Source organism: Ambystoma mexicanum, chromosome 2p (assembly GCF_040938575.1).
Source record: "Ambystoma mexicanum isolate Mex_15411 chromosome 2p, UKY_AmexF1_1, whole genome shotgun sequence".
In the NCBI taxonomy this organism is placed as follows: domain Eukaryota; kingdom Metazoa; phylum Chordata; class Amphibia; order Caudata; family Ambystomatidae; genus Ambystoma; species Ambystoma mexicanum.
Genome location: NC_090923.1, coordinates 809,970,973 through 809,990,713, shown reverse-complemented (window position 1 = coordinate 809,990,713; position 19,741 = coordinate 809,970,973). Strand labels below are relative to the sequence as shown.

Genomic DNA, 19,741 nt, shown 5'->3' with positions numbered 1-19,741 from the left:
CAAACCAGCATAACACATAGGTCTACGGTTGTTGGTGAGGGGTACAAACAAACAATCCACGTATAGCAAGGCACAAACGATATAATAATGCCTTAGAAGTCATAGCAAATTATGAAAAGGTCCAACAAAGTACAAATATTATCTTTTCCCTTCTGTGGGCTCTGCTGGGACTTTTCCTCGTTGGGCAACAAATGGTGTTTGTCAGGCAATCTGGACAGGGGCAAAAAACGATAAGATCTACAGTAGTGTCTGCAGCAGGCCTTTAAAAACTCTGAGCTTGCACAGCCTAGGGCAATAAATGAATACCCTCCAGGCCCCACTCACTTTCTGTTCAAGCAGTTTCATAACTTATATTGCTGGAATCTGGCAAGGCATTTTTCACCTGGATACCTATGAGATGACAGACAGGTACGATTAAAGGTGGGTTGAGTTCCTCAAAGTGTCCAATGAATCAAGGTACACCATGCCTTCGCCTAAGGCAAGTGCCACAACGCTTTATTACAGATTAACCAATCTCAGCAACTGCAAAACCAAGAACATGTCATTTTAGTAGTCAATCAAACGTCAGTATATCCCTTTTTTGTGGAAAGTGGACAGCCAAACTCCCCTCTGTGTTTGCATTGCAACTAGGCTTTAGGTGCACAGACTGTTTAAGGGAAATTTCCTTCCTCCCCAAAATGTAACTTTCTTTCTGTGGGTCGTGGAATTTTTCCTGCAGTTCATTCTTTGGTCACCATAACACAGAGATTCTGCAGGAGTGTCATTTCTTTCAACTCACGGGTGAGGGGTTGCAGTCTTTTATACAAGTCATTGCCCAGTGGGCGGGGGGAGATCAAGTGATTTGTAAAGGTAGGATGTGCTCTCCTTATAACTTCAAGGAAGAGAAGTGGGCTTTAAGTGAATGCAAAGCCACTGGTTAAAGGAGGTTTTTGCTGAATATCCCCAAGTGTATTATACACTTAAGCCAAATTTGCATGCCTAAGAAAGCCTCTTTTAGAACAAATAGCTCAATGCCACATACATGACATGCATTTTCTTTGTTGATAAATTGGAGGTCTGATGTGGATTTGCTTGACTACAACAGATTTTTATTTTCTAAGTCTGAGAAGTGATTTGGTGTTTTGCTTTAACAGTTGAAAGAAATAGAAGATCCTGATGAAGTAATTATCTCACCTACTCCACAGAACTCATCTGGGCCGATGGTAAGTAGCTTCTAAAGAAATGTTGGGAAAAGTCTGTATTTCTTTATCATTTTTTGGAATAACCGTACACAGAAAGGACCTGTGGTTTGGTGCTTTATCTGTGCATGATGAAAAGTCTGCTTTCAAGTGCAAACTATGGTGCTGATGGCGTTGAATGATGTATAAGCAACGTACACGGTGCAGTATAAAGCCCAGTAGCATAACATAGCATATCCTAGTGGCCAGCCCAGTTTGCATCAGTGAATGAGGTTCTGGATGGCGTATGTAGTCAGCGGGCAGGGGTTTGGGGGGGGGGGTGTTAACCCTACAAATGTTTCGAGAGGCGCCAACTTCAGAGACGGTGGGGGAGGGGCAAACCTATTTGTGTGGGGGGCATTTACTTTACGCATTCTAATGAGACTATTCTAGTGCAGCTTCAATGTTACAAGCAGCTAACGCTCTCCTGTAAGTCGGAAAGCACCCACTTAAGGACTGCTGTGAGAATAAGCAGTCTCCTGTCCTGTCCCCTCTCTACCCTTCCAATCACTTCCCTGGCATGAAAGTACTAACCTCACATCGCAATTTCAATTGCCTAAACATTTATACATAGGAATGGAGGTGCCAACAGTTAAATGCGTCACATTAGTAACTGCAGGGCCTTTGATAACAGCAAAGCCCAGGCACCGTTTAACATCTGTGTCCTGTTCTGTCTGACCACGGCTCTGTAGGTCAACCAGGTCGAGACAACATAGTCCAAAATTCTGGGAGGGAGCTTGGCTGAAGCCCGGTCAACTCAATGGTGTTGAGCCACTGTTGGTGTGATATTCGACAGTGCCTGCCTTTGTTGCGAGGAAGGAGGCAGTGTTTGGCGATTGGACGAGGATAGCAACATATGTGGTTCCTGTCCCACTTCTTGGCTGGCCTAACCCTTCTAAATAGGAGTCCAGTGGCAAGGGACCATTGTGACTGCACCCAAGAGACTCTTTGCCTGTTTGCATGCCCGAATAATGTTTGTGAAGATTTACGCTTTCAATCTCATCAATTATGATCCCATGGCTCGATGGTAAATTCCTGTTAGGCTGGTGCACCCCAGCTGTGTAGGACTTCGGAGCCGGGCTGGGCCGCTGCGCGCGCCAGACGCAGAGCGATAGAATACACATCCCACTTAGGCATAGCTTTGCCCGCGACTGCCCTTCCTCCTCCTCAGATGTCACAGCATTTATTTGCACGTGATGACGTGAACACAACCTTCCTCCTCTTCCCCATGAAACAGAGTACATTCTACTCGTAACACATCATTCAAGTCCTTACTCGTGCACATAGTCACTTAGCTTGTCTGGCAACCTCACAGTCGTTCTCAGGTGGTATCGGCTATGCTGCCATCTGGTCAGGCTCGGAGGGGGGCTGGATGGCTGCCGCTCTGGCAATCGTCCTCGGCTACTGCCATGGTCCGACTCGAGGGTTCCATGCTCCTCCTAGTCGGGGTGCCCTGTCATGTGAACCGCCAATCTGGTGCCAGCTCTCAGTTTGTTCTTGCTCTCTTGTCGTTGGTTCTTCTTCCCATCTGTCACTGTCCCTTCTCAAGTCACTGCCTTCTTTCCACAATGTCTTGGGCACTTCTTTGAACCATGAGGCATTCCGGGTGGGTAGCTTCCCATTCTTGCTTGCTGTGACCATGGTTCCTTTTCGTCCTATCACTGTCCAGGGCTCGGTCTCGAAAGTACTTGCTAACTTTGTCCTCGATGGGTTGTGGAGGACTGGCACTTGGTCTGCTGCTTTGGTGTGTGACTTCCTGGCTCGTCTCTTGTGACTCGTGTTCATTCCTCCTCATTCTCCTCTTGTCTATTGACTTGGCTTTGTTCCGGCTGTGGTGCGGTATAGAGGATTGTAGCATGGCCCGAAACATGACATTGGTTTGTTGACGTGTGGGGTGTTGGGCGATAATTGCGTAGGAATCTGAACAGTTCTAGTTCCCATGAGGCTGATTGGGACTTTGCGATTCTCAGGACTTTGTTCAGAGTTCTCATGAACCGTTCGATGTCCCAGTTTGCCTGTGGAAAATAAAGGGGTAGTCCTGCACTTTTATCCCTGATCCTTCAGGTGTAGTATATCAATATCCAAAGATTGGATCAGTAGAACGGGATGACACTCATTTAGTACATATTCAAAATTTTATTCAATAAATTTATCACATGAAAAAAACATCATCTAAACATCGTAAAAGTTCATAAAAAAACCACTTCATACCAGCATTCATAGCCACATACAGGACTCATTCCACGTTCACACAGAACAGAACACCCATGGTATTGTATTCATCATTGGGTATTGGAAATGTAACTTCATTCCATATATTAAACACAGACCCAGTCCCTAATATCAGGTGTCGTGGTATAACCAAGAACAAGTCTTTGGGTCAGGAAAGTATCACAAAGAAACGTCGACACGTGTTTCGGTCAGAGACCTTCCTCAGGAAGTGAAGCAAAGAAAGAATTCTTCACCCAGTTCTTAACAAGTATGGGCCCGTAACCAATCCCCAGGTTCCAATTTGAGGAAAAGTGAGCAGGATACAGGATATTAATCCTTCACTGGAATCAGTGCAAGTGCTGAACATGCACCCATGGTACTGCTCGGTAAAAATTCACCGAAGTATCGCCACTGCGAAAACGGCATGGAAATAGCACCCTTAGTACACCATTCACATAAGCTCTTTAATGCGCAGATGTAAACTTTAAAAAATCGGCCGCGTTCACTCGTTCGGCTCGTTCGACTCCAGCTACTCCAAACCAATAACGCCTGGGGCCATCTTGGCATGATGAGGTGGTGCGCGATTTGGAGGTCCACCATGTATTTGGCGAATTCATCGCCTTGGAAAGGTGGTTCGTTGTCGCTCTTCAGCTGCTTTGGCAGTCCGTGGGTTGCAAAAAAAATGTATGACGTCATCCTTTTCTTCTGTCTTTCTGGTCTCCCCGCAAAAGCGCTGAGATTAGGTACACTTTACCCTTCTTTTTTCTGGTTTGGCAGGTTGCGATGGTCGCCATTGTCCGGCTTTCCTCGCTTTCTGACTCTGACGATGAGTAGTCGCTGTCTGCCTCGACCTGGCATGCTTTAGCTTGCTTCCTGTCCCTGGGGGTCGGTCTGCCTGTGAGGCTGCGCTGGCCAATCTGGTTATTTGAGGACCGGCAGACCTTGGCGTAGTGGTCCATGCGGCCACATGCGCTGCACGTGGTGCCCTGTGCCGGGCAGTTGCGTTTCTCGTGTCGCTGCCCACCACACCACCCATAGTCATTGGGTCCAGGTATGCGATGTCGCCCCCCTGGTGTGTGGGCGCATCCTTGGTCCTCTCCTCGCTACGGTAGTTGGTCAGTGAAGGCTTCTACTGTTGGTGCGGGTGGTATCTGTAGCCTTTGGAGCGTGGTGCTTATGTGTGCGGCTCGAGCATGTGAAAGTTCCCTCTGTCGGCCATATTCTAGAATGTGAGATAGGGAAATTCCTTTTTTACTTAGTATGATCCTCCAGGTGACATCCCATTTATGATTTGCCGTCTGATCTCTCTGTCGTCCACGTTGTCAAATTCACATGATGGGGCAAGTCGTCGTAGACGAGTATGGTATGAGTCAAGTCTTGCTGCCTTCCCTTCTACCGTCGTGCAGAAGTTAAAGATCTCATAGTCTGGGTTGAGTTGGGGCATAAAATGATGTGTAAGGGCCTCCTTCACTGACTTTTATACATCATCTGTGTCTGTGTCCGGGGCCTGTGGCATTGAGTTGAATATGTGCAGTTTGTTATTCCCTACGCTCAATAGCAGGTATGAGCGCATCTTTCCAGGTGTGGCGATGCCTTTGCAATCCATCGCCATCTCAAATTTCTGTAACTACAGCGCCCATCTGGCTCCCACAATGATGGTTCTAGGTATGGGTCAAACGGGACAATGGGAACCCCTCCATGTCTCCCGTATCCCTGAGGTGGGGTTGATGCTGAAATTTGGAGCCAGCCTGGCAGGGGTTTCTGGAGTGGTAGCCATTTTGTATGGTCCTCTGGTGTGGGTGGCTACCTGTAGGTGGCAGCGTGGCATTGTCCTGCACCTCTCTCCCTTTCTGCATTGATTGGTGTATGTGCTTCCACTCACTGTATGCTTATGGTGCTGAGGACATTGCTGTTTGTTTTATTTGTTTGTTTTATTTATTTATATAGCGCTCCAGACCCAGAGGTAAAAGGACGCTTCAGGAAACGGTTACATAGTACATTATATACATTTTACATTTATACATACATTTATACAGTTTACAGTAAAAAGCACAAATAAGTATAGGCAGTATCGTTCGACATAGGAGAGAGAAGATGGTAAATGCTAGTTTTTGTTCAGTAACCATCCAATAACCTGTTTCCTAAAAGACTGAAAGGACTCAATAGATTTAATGTTAAGTGGTAGGGTGTTCCAGAGTTGGGAGGCAAGGACCGTGAAGCTGGATCCTCCAGCTCTTTTTAAGGTGAATCTGTGCACTGTTAGGCATAAGGTCTTGGAGGATCTGGTAATTCTGGTTGCAGGTTTCAGGGTAAATTTGTTGGTGAGATAAGGTGGGCCTGTGTTGGTCTGCTATCGTGCTGCTCGGGCCTCACCAGGTGGGGGGAAAGAGAGAGGGGGACAGATGGAGATTTCCTCAACATGGGTGCCGTTCCTTTAATTGTGTGATGTGCGGATTACTTTTGCATCTTCGCCAGTGTTGTAACGGTGCCGGTGCCCCCAGCTGTGTAGAACTTGGAAGCCGGGCCTGGCTGCTGTGCGCGCTAGACGCAGTGCGATAGAAAATACATCCCACTCAGGCATATCTTTGCCCGCGACAGCCCTTCCTCCTCATAGGACGTTGCAGCATTTATTTCCACTCAGACGTGGTGACGTAAACATAACAATTCCTATAATCTCCAGTTGACCCCAATAACCCTTTTATAATGGGCACAATAACAGTATCTTGATCCAGGATGTGCACAGCTGTGAAATAAAACATGTCCAGGGTCATGGCCTGTAGCACATGTTGCTCGCAGTTGAGATTCACACTTGTGCATAAGAATTAAAGGCCTCATCCGATTCCATCTGTAAACCCTGTTGTTGGCAGAGCTGAATGTATTCATCCTATTCTAGTGTTAGTCCATTTGTTATTATGTAAAAGAAAGCAAAAGGCAGTTTGAATTTCAACAGTGTCTGTGCCAACATTAAACTTCCACTCAAAACACAGTTCACCAGTTGTCAACTAGTGGTTTCCACTGCCTTTATGGCACAATGCAGCCAGACCCTTGGTGTTTCAACCATTCAATAATTTTCACAAATAATAACGGTGGGGTCATGTTTAGAGACCTTTTTGGTTAATCTTTGTTTTTCTGAAACACAAGTCCGAAATAAGGTTCAGCCCTTTTATTTTTCTGACAACAGATGTGTTGGAGAAACTCTTACTGAGACTATTGTCTTCATATAGGTCAAAAGGGAGAACTATAATAAAGTCCCGTGATGGGTTTTACTGAAATGGTGCAAGTTCTTAGTTCTTATTTAAGGACCATTGGGGTTCCATGAATTTGAAGTCCAACACCATGTCTGGGAAATAATGGGCAGTTCGCTTCTTGGGTCAAAGCATAGGCAAGAAATTGCTTTGTTGCTTTCACCAACTTCTACCTGCCAGTTGCACAGCCAAACCCCCCGCCCCAAGCTGTGATTATTTTCTCCCAGCGGCCTCACAATATGCATTCACCTCTAGCCGTTGGCTAGTGATGCATGACTTTTGGCGAGTAAGAAGCGGTATGCTGTGTGGGGGGGAGCAGTTACATTTTATGCCTGGGTAATATTAGCTTGCAGCCACGGGCCGCCCCCGCCCCACTATTCAGTCTGTTGTCTGGGTCTCGGTCTATGTCTCCTGCCAGGGCCTGAGCTGTAGACTTCAGTAGGTTTGGGGCATTTGCCACTTCCTGGTATCCTGTTCTCTGCCAGCATCTGAACTATAGCCCTCAGTCGGCTTCCAACACTTTCTGATTCCTTCTCTACTCTCTCTGCATGCAGATTCGTAGCCCTGACTGTGCCACTCTCTGAAGCAGCCTGTGATATTATGTGATGCTCTTGATTGTTTTGGTTTTTCGTTAATTCCAACGATTGCTGTTGCCATAGCTTTGTTCCTACTTCAGATAAGTGGCGCATCAGCAACGTTTAAACCCTAACTCTAGGCAAATATTCCCAGCAAATTAAAATGGGGGTTAAAAACACTCCCAACACAAAAGGAAACCACTGGCATATAAGAGCGTGTCCCGTGTTTCCACCCACACAGATACACACAGAAACTAGTGTGTTGCACCATGATGTTTGGGCGCATTTGCTGCTTTTGACATCATACCCTCGACTTCTAAAGAGCTCCTGCATTCAAGGATGCATCACATTGCCTGTATTTATTTGGCTTGCTGGCACGCCTGCTTCCCTCCGCAGCGCCTTTGGTTGTACTGACTGCTCATTGTGCCCGTGGCTAATGACAGGTTGAGGGCTTTTTTCTGATTGAAATGGGCTTGAAGAGAGATCCAGTACAGACTAGGAAGCTTTTTCTCAGTCTGTGGAACCCTACGAAGGGGGTGATTTTGCTGCAGCGGATTGAGTACAGTGGGCTCTCCATTTCTCTCTGGGAATTTGTGATGTCCTTTCTATTGGTTGACTGACTAAATAGTGATATTTGTATGTCGGGTTTCTTGTACCTCCATTCATTGAACTCCTCTTTTTTTCCCCCTCAGCATTATAGGTGCAGTGTTGTTGTTGCATTCATATTCACTTTTGCGCTCTATGTGGTGCTCTCTCAGCTGATGACCTTACCAGCCCTCTTCTCAACATCCACGGAGGAAACCGAGACTGTGCAGTATCAGAATAACACCTGCAGTGACCCTTGCCAGTGAGTCATTGAGCCTAAACTGAGGCTGGGCTTGTACAGGCATAGTAACCTTTCATGAAACCTTTTCTGGTGGGAGATATAGACTGTAATTTTCCTTTATTGAATTGCCTAAAAAGATATTATTCAAATGTACCTATTTTTGTTTAAGTGATTGTTTTTTTTTAATAACTCGCCTAATAAAATACCAGAGTTTGGTTTCTAAGCGCAGATTCCGGGATTCGAACCTCTGTTGCTCTGTGTGGTCTTCATTACAAGACCAGCTCGTTGCCCTTGTGCTATCCTTCCTTCCTTTATTTTTTATTTTATTTTTTCCCATTCTTGTTTACTTCTGTCAATGCATCATAATTTACTGCTCGAGAATAGCTTTTTTGCCAATAAATTATGATCTATGCACACTGCTAGTGGACAGAGTGCTAAGTCTGCTTCCCCCTCCTGCAGCGCCAACCCTTTGTGCAAATGCACATTAACCTGCATTTCCTTCCACAGAAAGTTTTTATATGGTTGGAAATGCTGGAATTCCTATGGACTCCACCTGTTTCTTTTTTAAATGTTTATATTTCTAAAAACCAGTAAACCATGAGAGTAATGTTAATACCATGCATGTACACGGCTGGCAGCATTAAGTATTGTTTTACAAAGGGGTGTAAAAAAGAAACAGAAACCATCCACTCCCTGATTCCCATTTCTTTTTTACTCCCCATTATAAAAAGCAATCAGAATTTCACAGATGACCTGGACACTCAAGTGCTAGCTGTTATCCCCCCCCCACATTTAAAAGTAGCCAGTGTATACTTTTCTTTGTTTTACTTTTCTTTTTTTAATTGAACATAGGAGTTGTATTGATTATTATTAAGAACAATGTGTATTTACATTTTATTTTATGGATAATCACTACATTGGCATAGTGATCCAGTATTAATCTGACCCACATTTTTTTGGATATATACATAATTACGTCCATAATCGTTAGTGCAGCAAAACATAATGAGCAATTGACGAAGGAGAGAAGTGGGGATGCCTGAAAGAGAAACAACCTTTTTGATTTTCAAAAAGGCTTTACAATATGTTGGTCCATACAGCCCAAAAAAGTATTCCGAATCAACTGTTAATTAAATCATGTGCAGACTTTCAGACATTAAATGCCATCACCTGTGTGGCATGTCACTTCACTAAGAGAATTGATCCATTTCAACATGGATCGATTACTTGAAATCTAAACTTCTTTTCCAATTGTAAAACATCAAATATCCGTGCAAAAAATTATACATTGGCAAGACTATTTGTTGGATAAATAAATGCATCTCATTTTAATGTGGAATTAATTGTGTTAAATGATGTGGATGGTTTGTATTAAAAGCTGACAGTTGTTAACTTAAATTACTAATATTTTTTTAAAAAATGCATTCATGAACATGGACCCAAGGTTCACTCAAACAGTTCAAGCCTCCTTAGTTTCACATTACCTGACAGAAAACCACACGGCATGGAATGGGTTATTCTGGAGATCAAGGACACAGACATTGGCCAAAATATGGACTGTCGTCTAGCTAAGAAGGAATTAATATGGATCCTGAAACAAAATACACATCTCATGGGCCGTAATGTAGTATTATTTAATTAAATTCTACATTTGTTTGTTTCGATGATTGATTGTACATTAGTATATGAACAAACCATGTAATTTGTCATTTTCTCTTACCACTATCATGTACTAATGGGCTATCAAGAGGACACTGTGTTCAACGTAAAACTCCCACTGTCCTCCATACCCTTCCTCTCAGCAAATTCTCGTTTTGGCCAATATGCCTAGTGGTCAAGTTAATATTTTTAATGGTTTTCATTAGGCATAGTTCAATTATATTGTGTAAAAAGGAGTCCTCATTATCATTTGAAAATCTGGCAAGTTCATGGACGGGCATCGTTGCACACAAGATGGTGCACAGTCAATCCATCACATTGGTAGTCGTCTGATCTGGGTACCTGTCCAGCCCATTCTCATTTTGACAATTATGCCCAGTGGCTAGGTTAATATATTAACTGTTTCATTTGGCATGGTTCAATGATATTGTGCAAAAACTCCCTCTTTTCCAGTTGGCTGCATCATTATCTTCTTAAAAATTTGGCAGGTTAGGGGCAGACATCTTTTCATCTTAGATGGCGCCTGTTCATCCATTACATCAGCAGGCTACAGATATGACCGGAAATAAGTCCCTAGTATGGGTGGTTGCGCACTACTTAAATAGTTGGTCTGAAACTGGATTGGACCAGGTGGTTAGCTGCAATAGTGAGGCAAAGAAGGGTAATTTTCCCGGTACCCCTTCCAAAAAGAGTGTACACATGTATTAGGAAATGTCTCACGAGTTGCGCTCACCCCCACATGTATGTTGGAGATGGTTTTAACATAGGTGCATATACATCCAATTTCTGTTTACAGAAACAAGTGACAAGGAGCTGTATAAGTAAATATAATATCCGTCAGGTAGTTTTAAAGGTTTATTCACAAGCATCACACGTCACACCAACACGTATTTCAGCCCTCTCTGGGCCGTCCTCAGGGCGTTTAGATGGGTGATAGTAAGAGTTCACTATTAACATACATTGTAACAGAGTAAAGTGGCATTGTAAAAGTTGTCACGTAATATATTGAAAATGCTGTTAAAGTGGTCCCTTCATCTAATCTCTTAGTTAGCTGATTTTCTTGTTCTTTTTCCCAAAGTTAACAGCAGGTGCAGGTTAAATGCATATTGCAAAAAGTCACGCACTGCTGTTTCCGTGCTGCAATTCGGTTTTAATTTCTAAGTCTGATTGTAGCTGCTTCACTTTCGCCGCTTCAATGCGTTTCTGGTGCTGTCTCCCGCACGTCCGTGAGTTTCAAGGCTACAGATATGGTTAGCGATTCACATTTTTTACTTGTAGATGCTGACTGTGAAAGGAACTCATGGTGGCAACAGTAAAGCCACACACACGTGATCACAGTTCAAGGGTGTTTATTGAACTTTATAATGGGTTAGATAAACGCCATATCTAAATCTGAGATGGGAGCAAGCTACGATGATCAAATAATATTAAGGCAGTCCTAGTGGTGTCTTGTCAAATAAAAAGGGCCTGTACTAAGAAACCTATTGCCAATCCTTACTACTAAGTTGCAAAAAAGAGTGTGAGTTAATGTCCAACAAAAAAGAAAGAAGTGTTCACAAATTGATAAGTCAGGATAGTATGACTGGGACTCCCTTCCCCACGTTTTAAGCATGGGACAAAGCGGGACTTCTGAGCACAGCACACTCCTGGGCCTCGCCAGCACGAGGTTCACAGTTCCATTCAACGATATCAGGACCTTCAGGCGCCAAATCTCTTTTCTACCAAGTCTCTTGTATTAGAAGGCCTGCTGTTTCAAATCAACAAACAAAGAAATGTTGCTTTGGTATTCTTGCACCTTGGGCGATTGCACTTCGCCCCTTGGATCTCCCTCCGCCGGGCTCGGATCCTTCTTGCAACGTGGGCCTCCCTCTGTCTGGTTCACTACAGAATTTCAAATGCAACTTGCAATATTCAAGAGGCTTAATGTCTTTTTAAACAACTTCTCACTGCGGACATCCCTCAGCCGGGTTAACGCTTGTCGACACAATGTTCACGGGTGTATCACTCTTCACCCCAACTCGCAGGCATCCCTCATCCGGGTTCGCATTTGCCAAGTTCACAGTTCACTTTGTTCTATCACGTTCTGGGATTTACTTGTCTTAGATTTTCCCTTGGCTTCCCTCTGTTGGGTTCACATAGCCATCTTTAATACAGTTCATGAGTTTACAGCATAGTTTATGATTTTCTCATCCCATCAGAAAGTGTGGCTTCTCCTCTTCTAGCTTTCTGCCAGCATCCATCAGTCGGGTTCACACTTGCCTTATTCCACAATATTCACAATCTTTATCAGGAAACAGGGTTCCCTTGCCCTAGCTTTCTCTTGGCAATGGGTCAGAGACTTTCAATTGTACAAGGGATTTGACGTGACCCTTGTAGGACCACTCTGACACCTCATGCGGCCCTTTCCTAGGGCCTTTTGGTCTTTGTAGTTTACAACACAAAACAAAAAGGGCCAGCCAGAGTCCTTCAAATGAGCACTCCTGCGGCGCCTGACCACTCTGCAGCTGGCCCGTCTTTGGGCTCTTCAAATTTTTAAACGTACACATTCTTTGTTCACACGTTCCCTGCGTTCACATAATGTTGCTGATTGCAACCTTGGGTTTAACACAGCTCGTGTTGCTTTCTCCGTCTCATCGGCTATGCGGAAGCCGCTGGCCTGTCTTCCTTATGGAGTCAAGGACGGTACCACGGTAGCAAGCGTACCTCTCCGACTGTGTTATCAACACGGGAGGCCCCCATGTACCGTTGACACTTCTCGCAGCACACGCCAGCTGCACTCCCCGTTCTTGTGATTCCCTTTTCAGGGGCTTTGCGAGTCTTAGTTGAAAAGGGCAAGGGCAATTCCTTCCTAGTCGTCCTTTCAGATCTCGCTGCCTTTCTTATCCATTTGAACCTCTGGTCCGGAATAGCTGCTTCCTTGTGCGTTCTGCCTTGCTCGTAGTGTGCTCTCATGCTCTGCCTTTTATCTCTGTGGGGAAGGTAAAGGGCCATCAGGTGTGCGTGGTTATTGTCAATTGTCTGACTCTGCCTGACCTGTGTGTTGGGACATGCCTGGTAAACGGCTCTGGTGTTAGTCCTTTGTCTTTTACGGTGTAAGAAAATGTTGTGTCGAAAAAGGGGGTGGTAGGGTTGAGCTTCTGAATATTCTACAGGGTAGGATGGGCAAAGGTGTGACAAGGAAGGGGGGTACCGCGTCACAACCTTTGCTGTCCCACTTCCACTCCCCGAAGACCTCTCATCCAGGTGATCCTCCCCCACTGGTCCGCCCCCAGGAACTGGATCCAATAGCGATGGCCGTGTCCTAGCCACGTGGATGACAGATCCCCAGGGACTAGTAAGTGAGACACCTTTAGGTATCTCACAACGGCCATCAATTAGCCTTGGGAGATGGGAAGCAGCCATTTTTACTTCGAAGTTGGAGCTGGCCTACTCCTTCATGCTGGTAAATTTAATGGTCTAACGTTATTAGCATCTTTACTCTTGAAAGTCCCTCTGAAATAATGGTGGCCAACACGAGGAAACCCTCTTTCAGAGAGACATGGCTCCAGAATCCCATCACTACTAAACAGTAGGAGATCACATCACTGGCCCTCCTTGATAAAAAACAGTTTGCCTAACATAAATAGTTTGGAATAATTGAATCATTCTTTGCTCAATATTAGCAATTCTCTATTACTATTTCTATTTGTTGTTCTTTCTTTGGAGACAAAAGAAATCGCTGTATGATATTTTTGGAAATGCTCCCAGTATTTTTAACATGCATATGAAGTACTCACAAAAGGGGAAAAAAGATAGGATGAATACAATATCGGTAAATAATTATTCCTTTAGTTGGTTTATATTTATTTTCTTTATATAAGGTTAGACTTGGAAATGTATGAAGCAAATGAATGTGAGAGAGAATAATCCTGTTTAAATGTATACAATTTGGAAACTGTGACCCCAGTTTACATGTGACATTTTTCTCAAGTATTCCCTTTTAACATTTTGCATTAATAATTATTACTAGCTAGCAGATTTTCTTTTTGCTGCTTTTCTCCCATAGACTTGTATTGGATACAATTTTTTTTTGTTATTGTTTGCTTTCTGACCTGACTTTGTGGAGGTATGTAAAACCCTTTCTTTTTGCTCATTCTTATAAGGAATCTGATCAGTCCCAGGATTATTAGTACTGGGAAACGGTCTCCCTTAGTGACTTTCTTGTATTTTGAAAGCTGCACACATTACCTTAAGGTAAAGTGCAGTTAAGATAGTTTCCTTATAACCTTTTCTTCTGGAATGGTGTTGTTAAAAATGCAATGTGTCCTAGATGGGCTGGTAGCCACGGATATTTTTCTGGCGTGTTTTTAACCTTTTGCTTGTGCATTTTTGCATTTTACAGCCTTACGACATAAAGAGTACCATATGATCTAAAATGTCTGTGCCATGAGACTTTCACCAATCCTTTGGCCGTTTATTTTTTACTTTGGCCTTCTTCCTATCCCCTCCGGTCCAGAATTGCCATATATGGAAATCCCTTTCTTGGGCAAAGCCTCTGATTTTCCAGGCAGAGCGGGGCGGTCTGTGTATCTGGCCGGTATGTGGCTGTGTATCTGGGGGCTGTGACTGTCTGATCCCAGTCCACATCTGAGCCACATTTGTTGGGCAGAATGTTTGGCCAGTGCCTATCCATGATTGGACAGCCCCTGCCAATTTGAATGATTCAGATACTTACCATTGGTGGACATGGTGCCAACAATCGTCCAAATCCTGGATAAAAGGACGACTACTGGAGCCAATCGACAGCTCATCATTGGAGCTTAGACCCCTGTGAAGAAGTGCAACACACTGAAGACCCGATGACGACAGTTGCAGCTGACCAGCATTGTTTCCCGCCAAGTTCAGGTGAAACCCTGCTCCTCTGTCTTGATCTCAGGAAAGCCCTCGCCAGTGCTTATACCTCTGGACTGGTGGGAACAACCCAACCCTTACCCTGCTCCTGGTTTCGTGCCTGCAGAGCCTTCAGAAGTGTCCCTGGTCCACCCAGTTGATTGACCGCTCTTATTAGGGCTACCTTGCTGCATCGTTCACCATTCCAGCACATCATTGAACTTGTACGTACAAGATATCTGCTCCTGCAGTTCCAGCCTCCTACATCTAAGAGAAGCTGTGCAGGGCCTGCTCCTTGGTTCATACTACGAAGATCGCCTGTTGCTGCCTGATCGCAGTGACTTTCGCTGAATCCAGCTGGTTTTGTGCCATGCGGGTCTCCAGAGGGTGCCTGTGCCATGGAGCTCTGCATCTCTTCATGCCAAGGGTGTCCAGCTGTCAAGTCTTCAGAACCGTATCACTGGAGCCTGAACTGCGTACTAGCCGGACTCAATCCAGATGCCGAATTTGACCTCTGCACCCGTGGCCCATGGACCTGCCCCAGTGGATTCAGGAACCCCTGAAGTGGTCCCTGTAGAAATCGGAGTAAGGGGGCTAAGTTAGAACAAACGTATTCCTGCCCGAACCCTACGACCATAGGGTTGCATGGGCATAAAGTACTCACCCAATCTCCCCCTTGTCTAACTAAGATCGGCAGTGGTCTGATTAAGGATCCCCTCCCAAGGCCTTCCCTAGATTGGTGGGACTGGGAGAGAAACATTTCTTAACCTTTCTAACCTTATAACACTTATATGCAGCCTGTTGCTTTCAGGGTAGCTATTGACACCATCCAATAGTAGTATTTGTGTTTTTTTTTTTTTTTAAACTGGTGACATTTGGCACTATGCCTCATTCCCTATATGGAATGGAATTACTAAATGCTAAGGACCTTGTCTTAGTTGTTTCTCACTTACTTTACTTTAAATTGTTGCTTCTAGCTCCCCTAACAATTGCAAAACTGTTTATAAAGGTCAAATGCTGGTGGTCTTTTAACAGAACACCCCCCGCCCCCCAGCCCTTATAAGGTGGGTGAATTTGATGGTATTTGATAGCAGTTGTGTGATAATGCTTACCTATAGTTTCCATTGCTTGGATTGCATCTCAAAGGCCTAATGGATAATGGTATATTTAGGTTTGCTTCTGTGTTACTGGAATTATTGGAGTGCCCTCTGTGTGTGTCTCGTTGTAGCCCTAGACCACTCTCATACCCCATTGGAGTCTAAGCCTTACCACTCTGATACTCTACCTTGATTGGGTTTGGCTAGACTTCGTTGCCTTTGCTGTTCGCCGTAATAGGTTGGCCTGTCGGAATCTACCCCAGGGTTGAATCAAAAAATCTATTTGAACAGTATTCTTTTCCAACTATGTAGCTAAATTAACATCTAGCCCTATACATGCTTAGCAATACATATTTCCATCCACAGGCAATATCCAGGTGAAGACCTGGTGCTCTTTGCTTCTTGAAATGTGTTGCAGCATGATGAAATCCTTGAATTAGAGAAAATTGTCCTTGTCATTGTGCATAATGGTCTTAGGAAATGTTCTAGGATCGTTGAGGATGACGGTGCAGATTAAATAATCTACATACATTCTCTCGAAACATGTCGGTTGATTAAGATATATTCCTTCTTGTTAAGGCAGTTTATGTACCACTCTCTGAGAATGCTACAACCACTAACTCTAGGGAGAAGGATAACACAATCTGGCCAGAAAGGGAAGCCAAACCTCTATTAGTGTATGTTGCTTGGCCATACCAATAAAGCTCAACGCTCTAAGGGTAGTAGGGCAACACAGGTACAATTAGTCCACACACAACTCTAGAAAATACACTACTCTGATATACTGAAAAAAATATCCTTTAATGAAGAACAAGTACGTACTTTGGCATTAATATACACTATTAAAAAGATATTGCATGTTATAAAACACAATAATGCCTAAACAAGAAGTATCTGAACCCCAATGATCATATGTGTGCCTTTTAACAGAGGTGAGCATCCACCAATAAATAACAGGAGGTGTGTTGAATCAGGGAACCATAAATGCCTAATGAGCAGGTATGTTTGCTATGGGCCTGCACAACAAAGCAGTATCCTAAACACACCCTAACCCTAGTATATGCGAAAGGCCCTTGACCCATGTCCGGACCTAAACAATATGGTGGGGTATGGAATAAAAAGGGAACCACAATTCTTTGAATAGAAAAAATAGGTTAACAATACCTAGGGCCTATACAATGAGCCCTCAATCATTTAGACTTCCATGTCACTATTTAAGTATTGGTGCAGTCACATATAGTAATACATTCTAGCCGTAGAGAACATAAACGGTTGTAAACCATAGCCAAAGGCTTCCAAGAATCAGTAAAACATTTTAGCAACAGTTGCCTTCCTTAAACATTTAATGGACAAATATAAACACATTTTTACAAGATTTAGTCCGTGTTTAAAGTACATTCATCATAATAGAAGTGTAGGGTATGGCTTTAAAAATGGATAAAAAAATCACAGGTAAGTGCAAAAATGATCAAACCTTGTCCAGAGCCCACTGAACCCCGATTTGAGTCTAAGCCTTACTACTCCCTAGTCCATGTGTCCCTACGCCCAAAGATTGCTACTAGAGATCGATAACCCCTACTATCTAGGTTTTGCCTTTCTAGTAGTAATGGCTTAAAGGCAAACGCCTTCTCTCCCTGACTCCCTCTGGAAATTCCTAGGTGAATCCTTTCCAGAATCTCAAAGTAAATGAGTATGGTAATGACAACTGGGTAAAATACCATTAAAATAACCAGGCCCCTCTTGCCCTGGTGTTTCACACCCTTACCCTAGACTTCTCTCTTTCTCCTTTTCCTTCCTTTTACTCTTTTTCACCCTGCTTTTCCTCCCACCGTCTCTCCCCTCCATCTTCAGACTCCCTCTCATGTCCCTCTGATATTTCTCTCCCTCGCTTTGCCTCTTTCGATCTTTCTTTCTCTTGCTTTCTTGCTGGCTTTCTGCTTCTCTCTCGCTTTCTCTCCCTCTCCTTGTCACCCTCCGATCTTACTATCCTCTACTCTCCCCTCACCTCCACTCTACTACACTCTCCCCCGAATCACTACTACACATTCCTGCTTGTATGCCCCACTACATTCCTCCCTCTACTCTACGTTCCGCCCACACATTCTCCACAATCACCTTCCTTTCACTCTCTCAACCACCCTTCTCAATCATCCTCTCCTACCCTCTCCTGTAATCTCACTTGCTCACCTTGCATGCACCTGCTTGCAAGTGCCCCTTCCTCTTAACAACCAATAACTCACCTTACACATGCTCTTAAAAATGTTCCTCCATGCACTCTAAACCATCCTTCCTCTGCTTGGTCTCTTGGCCCTTTTTCTCCTCCCCTGACCTCACCCGAACAACCCACACTGCTCTGATCCCTCTGCCGCTTTTGTGCTGCCCCTGCCATTAGGTTCCCCGTGCCAACTTCTGGCTTTCTTTTCCAACGGGTGAGTTGCAGTTACCAAAACACATTAAAAGGGTCTTAAGCCCTGCTTCCTTTTCATCCATGGATCTGCTGGGATTTCGAAATGGTGGCCCGCCGCCAAGACATTTCTGGAGTTAGTTACTCATTCTGACTGTGCTTCTATATTGCCGGTGACATGTACATGGCATTCTTCTGCTGCTTTGTTTGCCGCCGTCACCTGTCTCCCCGGTGCGCTGCCAGCTAGTGTCTCAATTTTCCTACACACTTTCTGGGTGATAAAAATCTCCCAGGGACAAAAAATGATGTTTTTAAAAGAATGCCTGCCCACATAGCCATATGGGCTACAAAGGCAGTGTCGCAGATGGCCTCAAGAACACCAACTCTAGAAAATGGTTCAAGGATTATTAAAGCATTTGAGTAGAATCTCACTAAAGGTTGTCCCTCCCATCGCCCATGGGCTTTTCCCTCGCTAGCTCAGGTGTCTCTAAATCCCTTGGTGGTCACTAGCGATCAGTAACGTCCTACTGTCTAAAATCTGGCTGGCTAGTAGTGAGGGCCTACAGGTAAATGATGTTTTACTCCCTCCATGAATTTCTAGGTTGGTTCTAACTTGTGGTCTCACAAGGCTTAACAAGTGGTGCCTTCCAATCAAACTGGTCTCACTCAGTCTTTTAGTTTCACGCTCTCATGTTCCTTGCCCTGAAGTTTTTTCTTCCTTTCACTTCCTTCTACACTCCTCCCATCTCTTCCTCACACTCTTTTTCTCTCCCTCTTTCTCTCTCCATTCCTGTCTACTGCTACTCTTCCTCGCTCTCAACTCCTCCACAGTCCCTTCTAGACTACTCTCGACTCTACTCTCCACTACACCCCCCCCTCCTCCTCCTTTCACCTTATTCACTCGCTCCCACGCAGCTCAGGGGCAACGCGCTCTCCTTGAAAACAAGAGGACGCAGAGCAACACAGGTTCAATCCCTGGGTCCGTGCTTAGAAACCTCGGGGTATTAAGCGTGTTATAAATAACCAATTACAATTATAATCCCCTACACTCTCTCACTACTCACTAATCACAATCACCATACATGCACTCCTACCCAACACCACTTTCTCTCACCAACCAATACATCACATTACACACACTCTGTAATTCTCCTCCAGGATCTGCTGCACTGTCCTTCCTCTGCCTGGTCTTTCTGTTTGCCTTCTCCTTCGACTTCACCCAAACAACCCTCTCTCCTCCGCTTCCAGCTTCCCCTTTTATTCTCCTCTAACCCCCCCCCACCCCTGCCTCCCATAGGTTCTGGTGTGCACCTTGTTCCTCAGGCCAATCTATGCTTTGCTCTCCCCCATCGGTTGGTTCATACATGTGCAAGGCTTTAAAGTGCCTTTTAAGCCTTGCCCCCTTTGCAAACGCTGGTCCACCAATGTTTTGGGATAGCGGCTTGTGACCAAAATAGCCAACGGGCCTCACTATAAGTTTTGCGGTAGCCTTGCCGGTAAAACTGGCAGGCTGCCGCCAAACTTCCGAAAATTTCCAGCGCCCGAGAATGGGCAATTACCCAGGCATTCTGGACCCATTTGCAGGCGCCGGAAAAAAATTCTCCCCATGGGAATGGGGAGGTCGGATGCACCAGCACC

At 44.6% G+C, this 19,741-nt stretch overlaps 1 protein-coding gene across 1 annotated transcript in view; it reads left to right on the top strand.

Moving 5' to 3' along the window:
- Positions 1-19,741, top strand: part of PLD3 (phospholipase D family member 3) — a 533,798-nt gene that overhangs the window by 160,289 nt on the left and 353,768 nt on the right. Inside the window, exons 3-4 of the mRNA XM_069644484.1 lie at positions 1,134-1,202; positions 7,941-8,095. Of these exons, the coding sequence (XP_069500585.1) occupies positions 1,134-1,202; positions 7,941-8,095 (224 nt within the window). The remainder of the gene's footprint in view (positions 1-1,133; positions 1,203-7,940; positions 8,096-19,741) is intronic.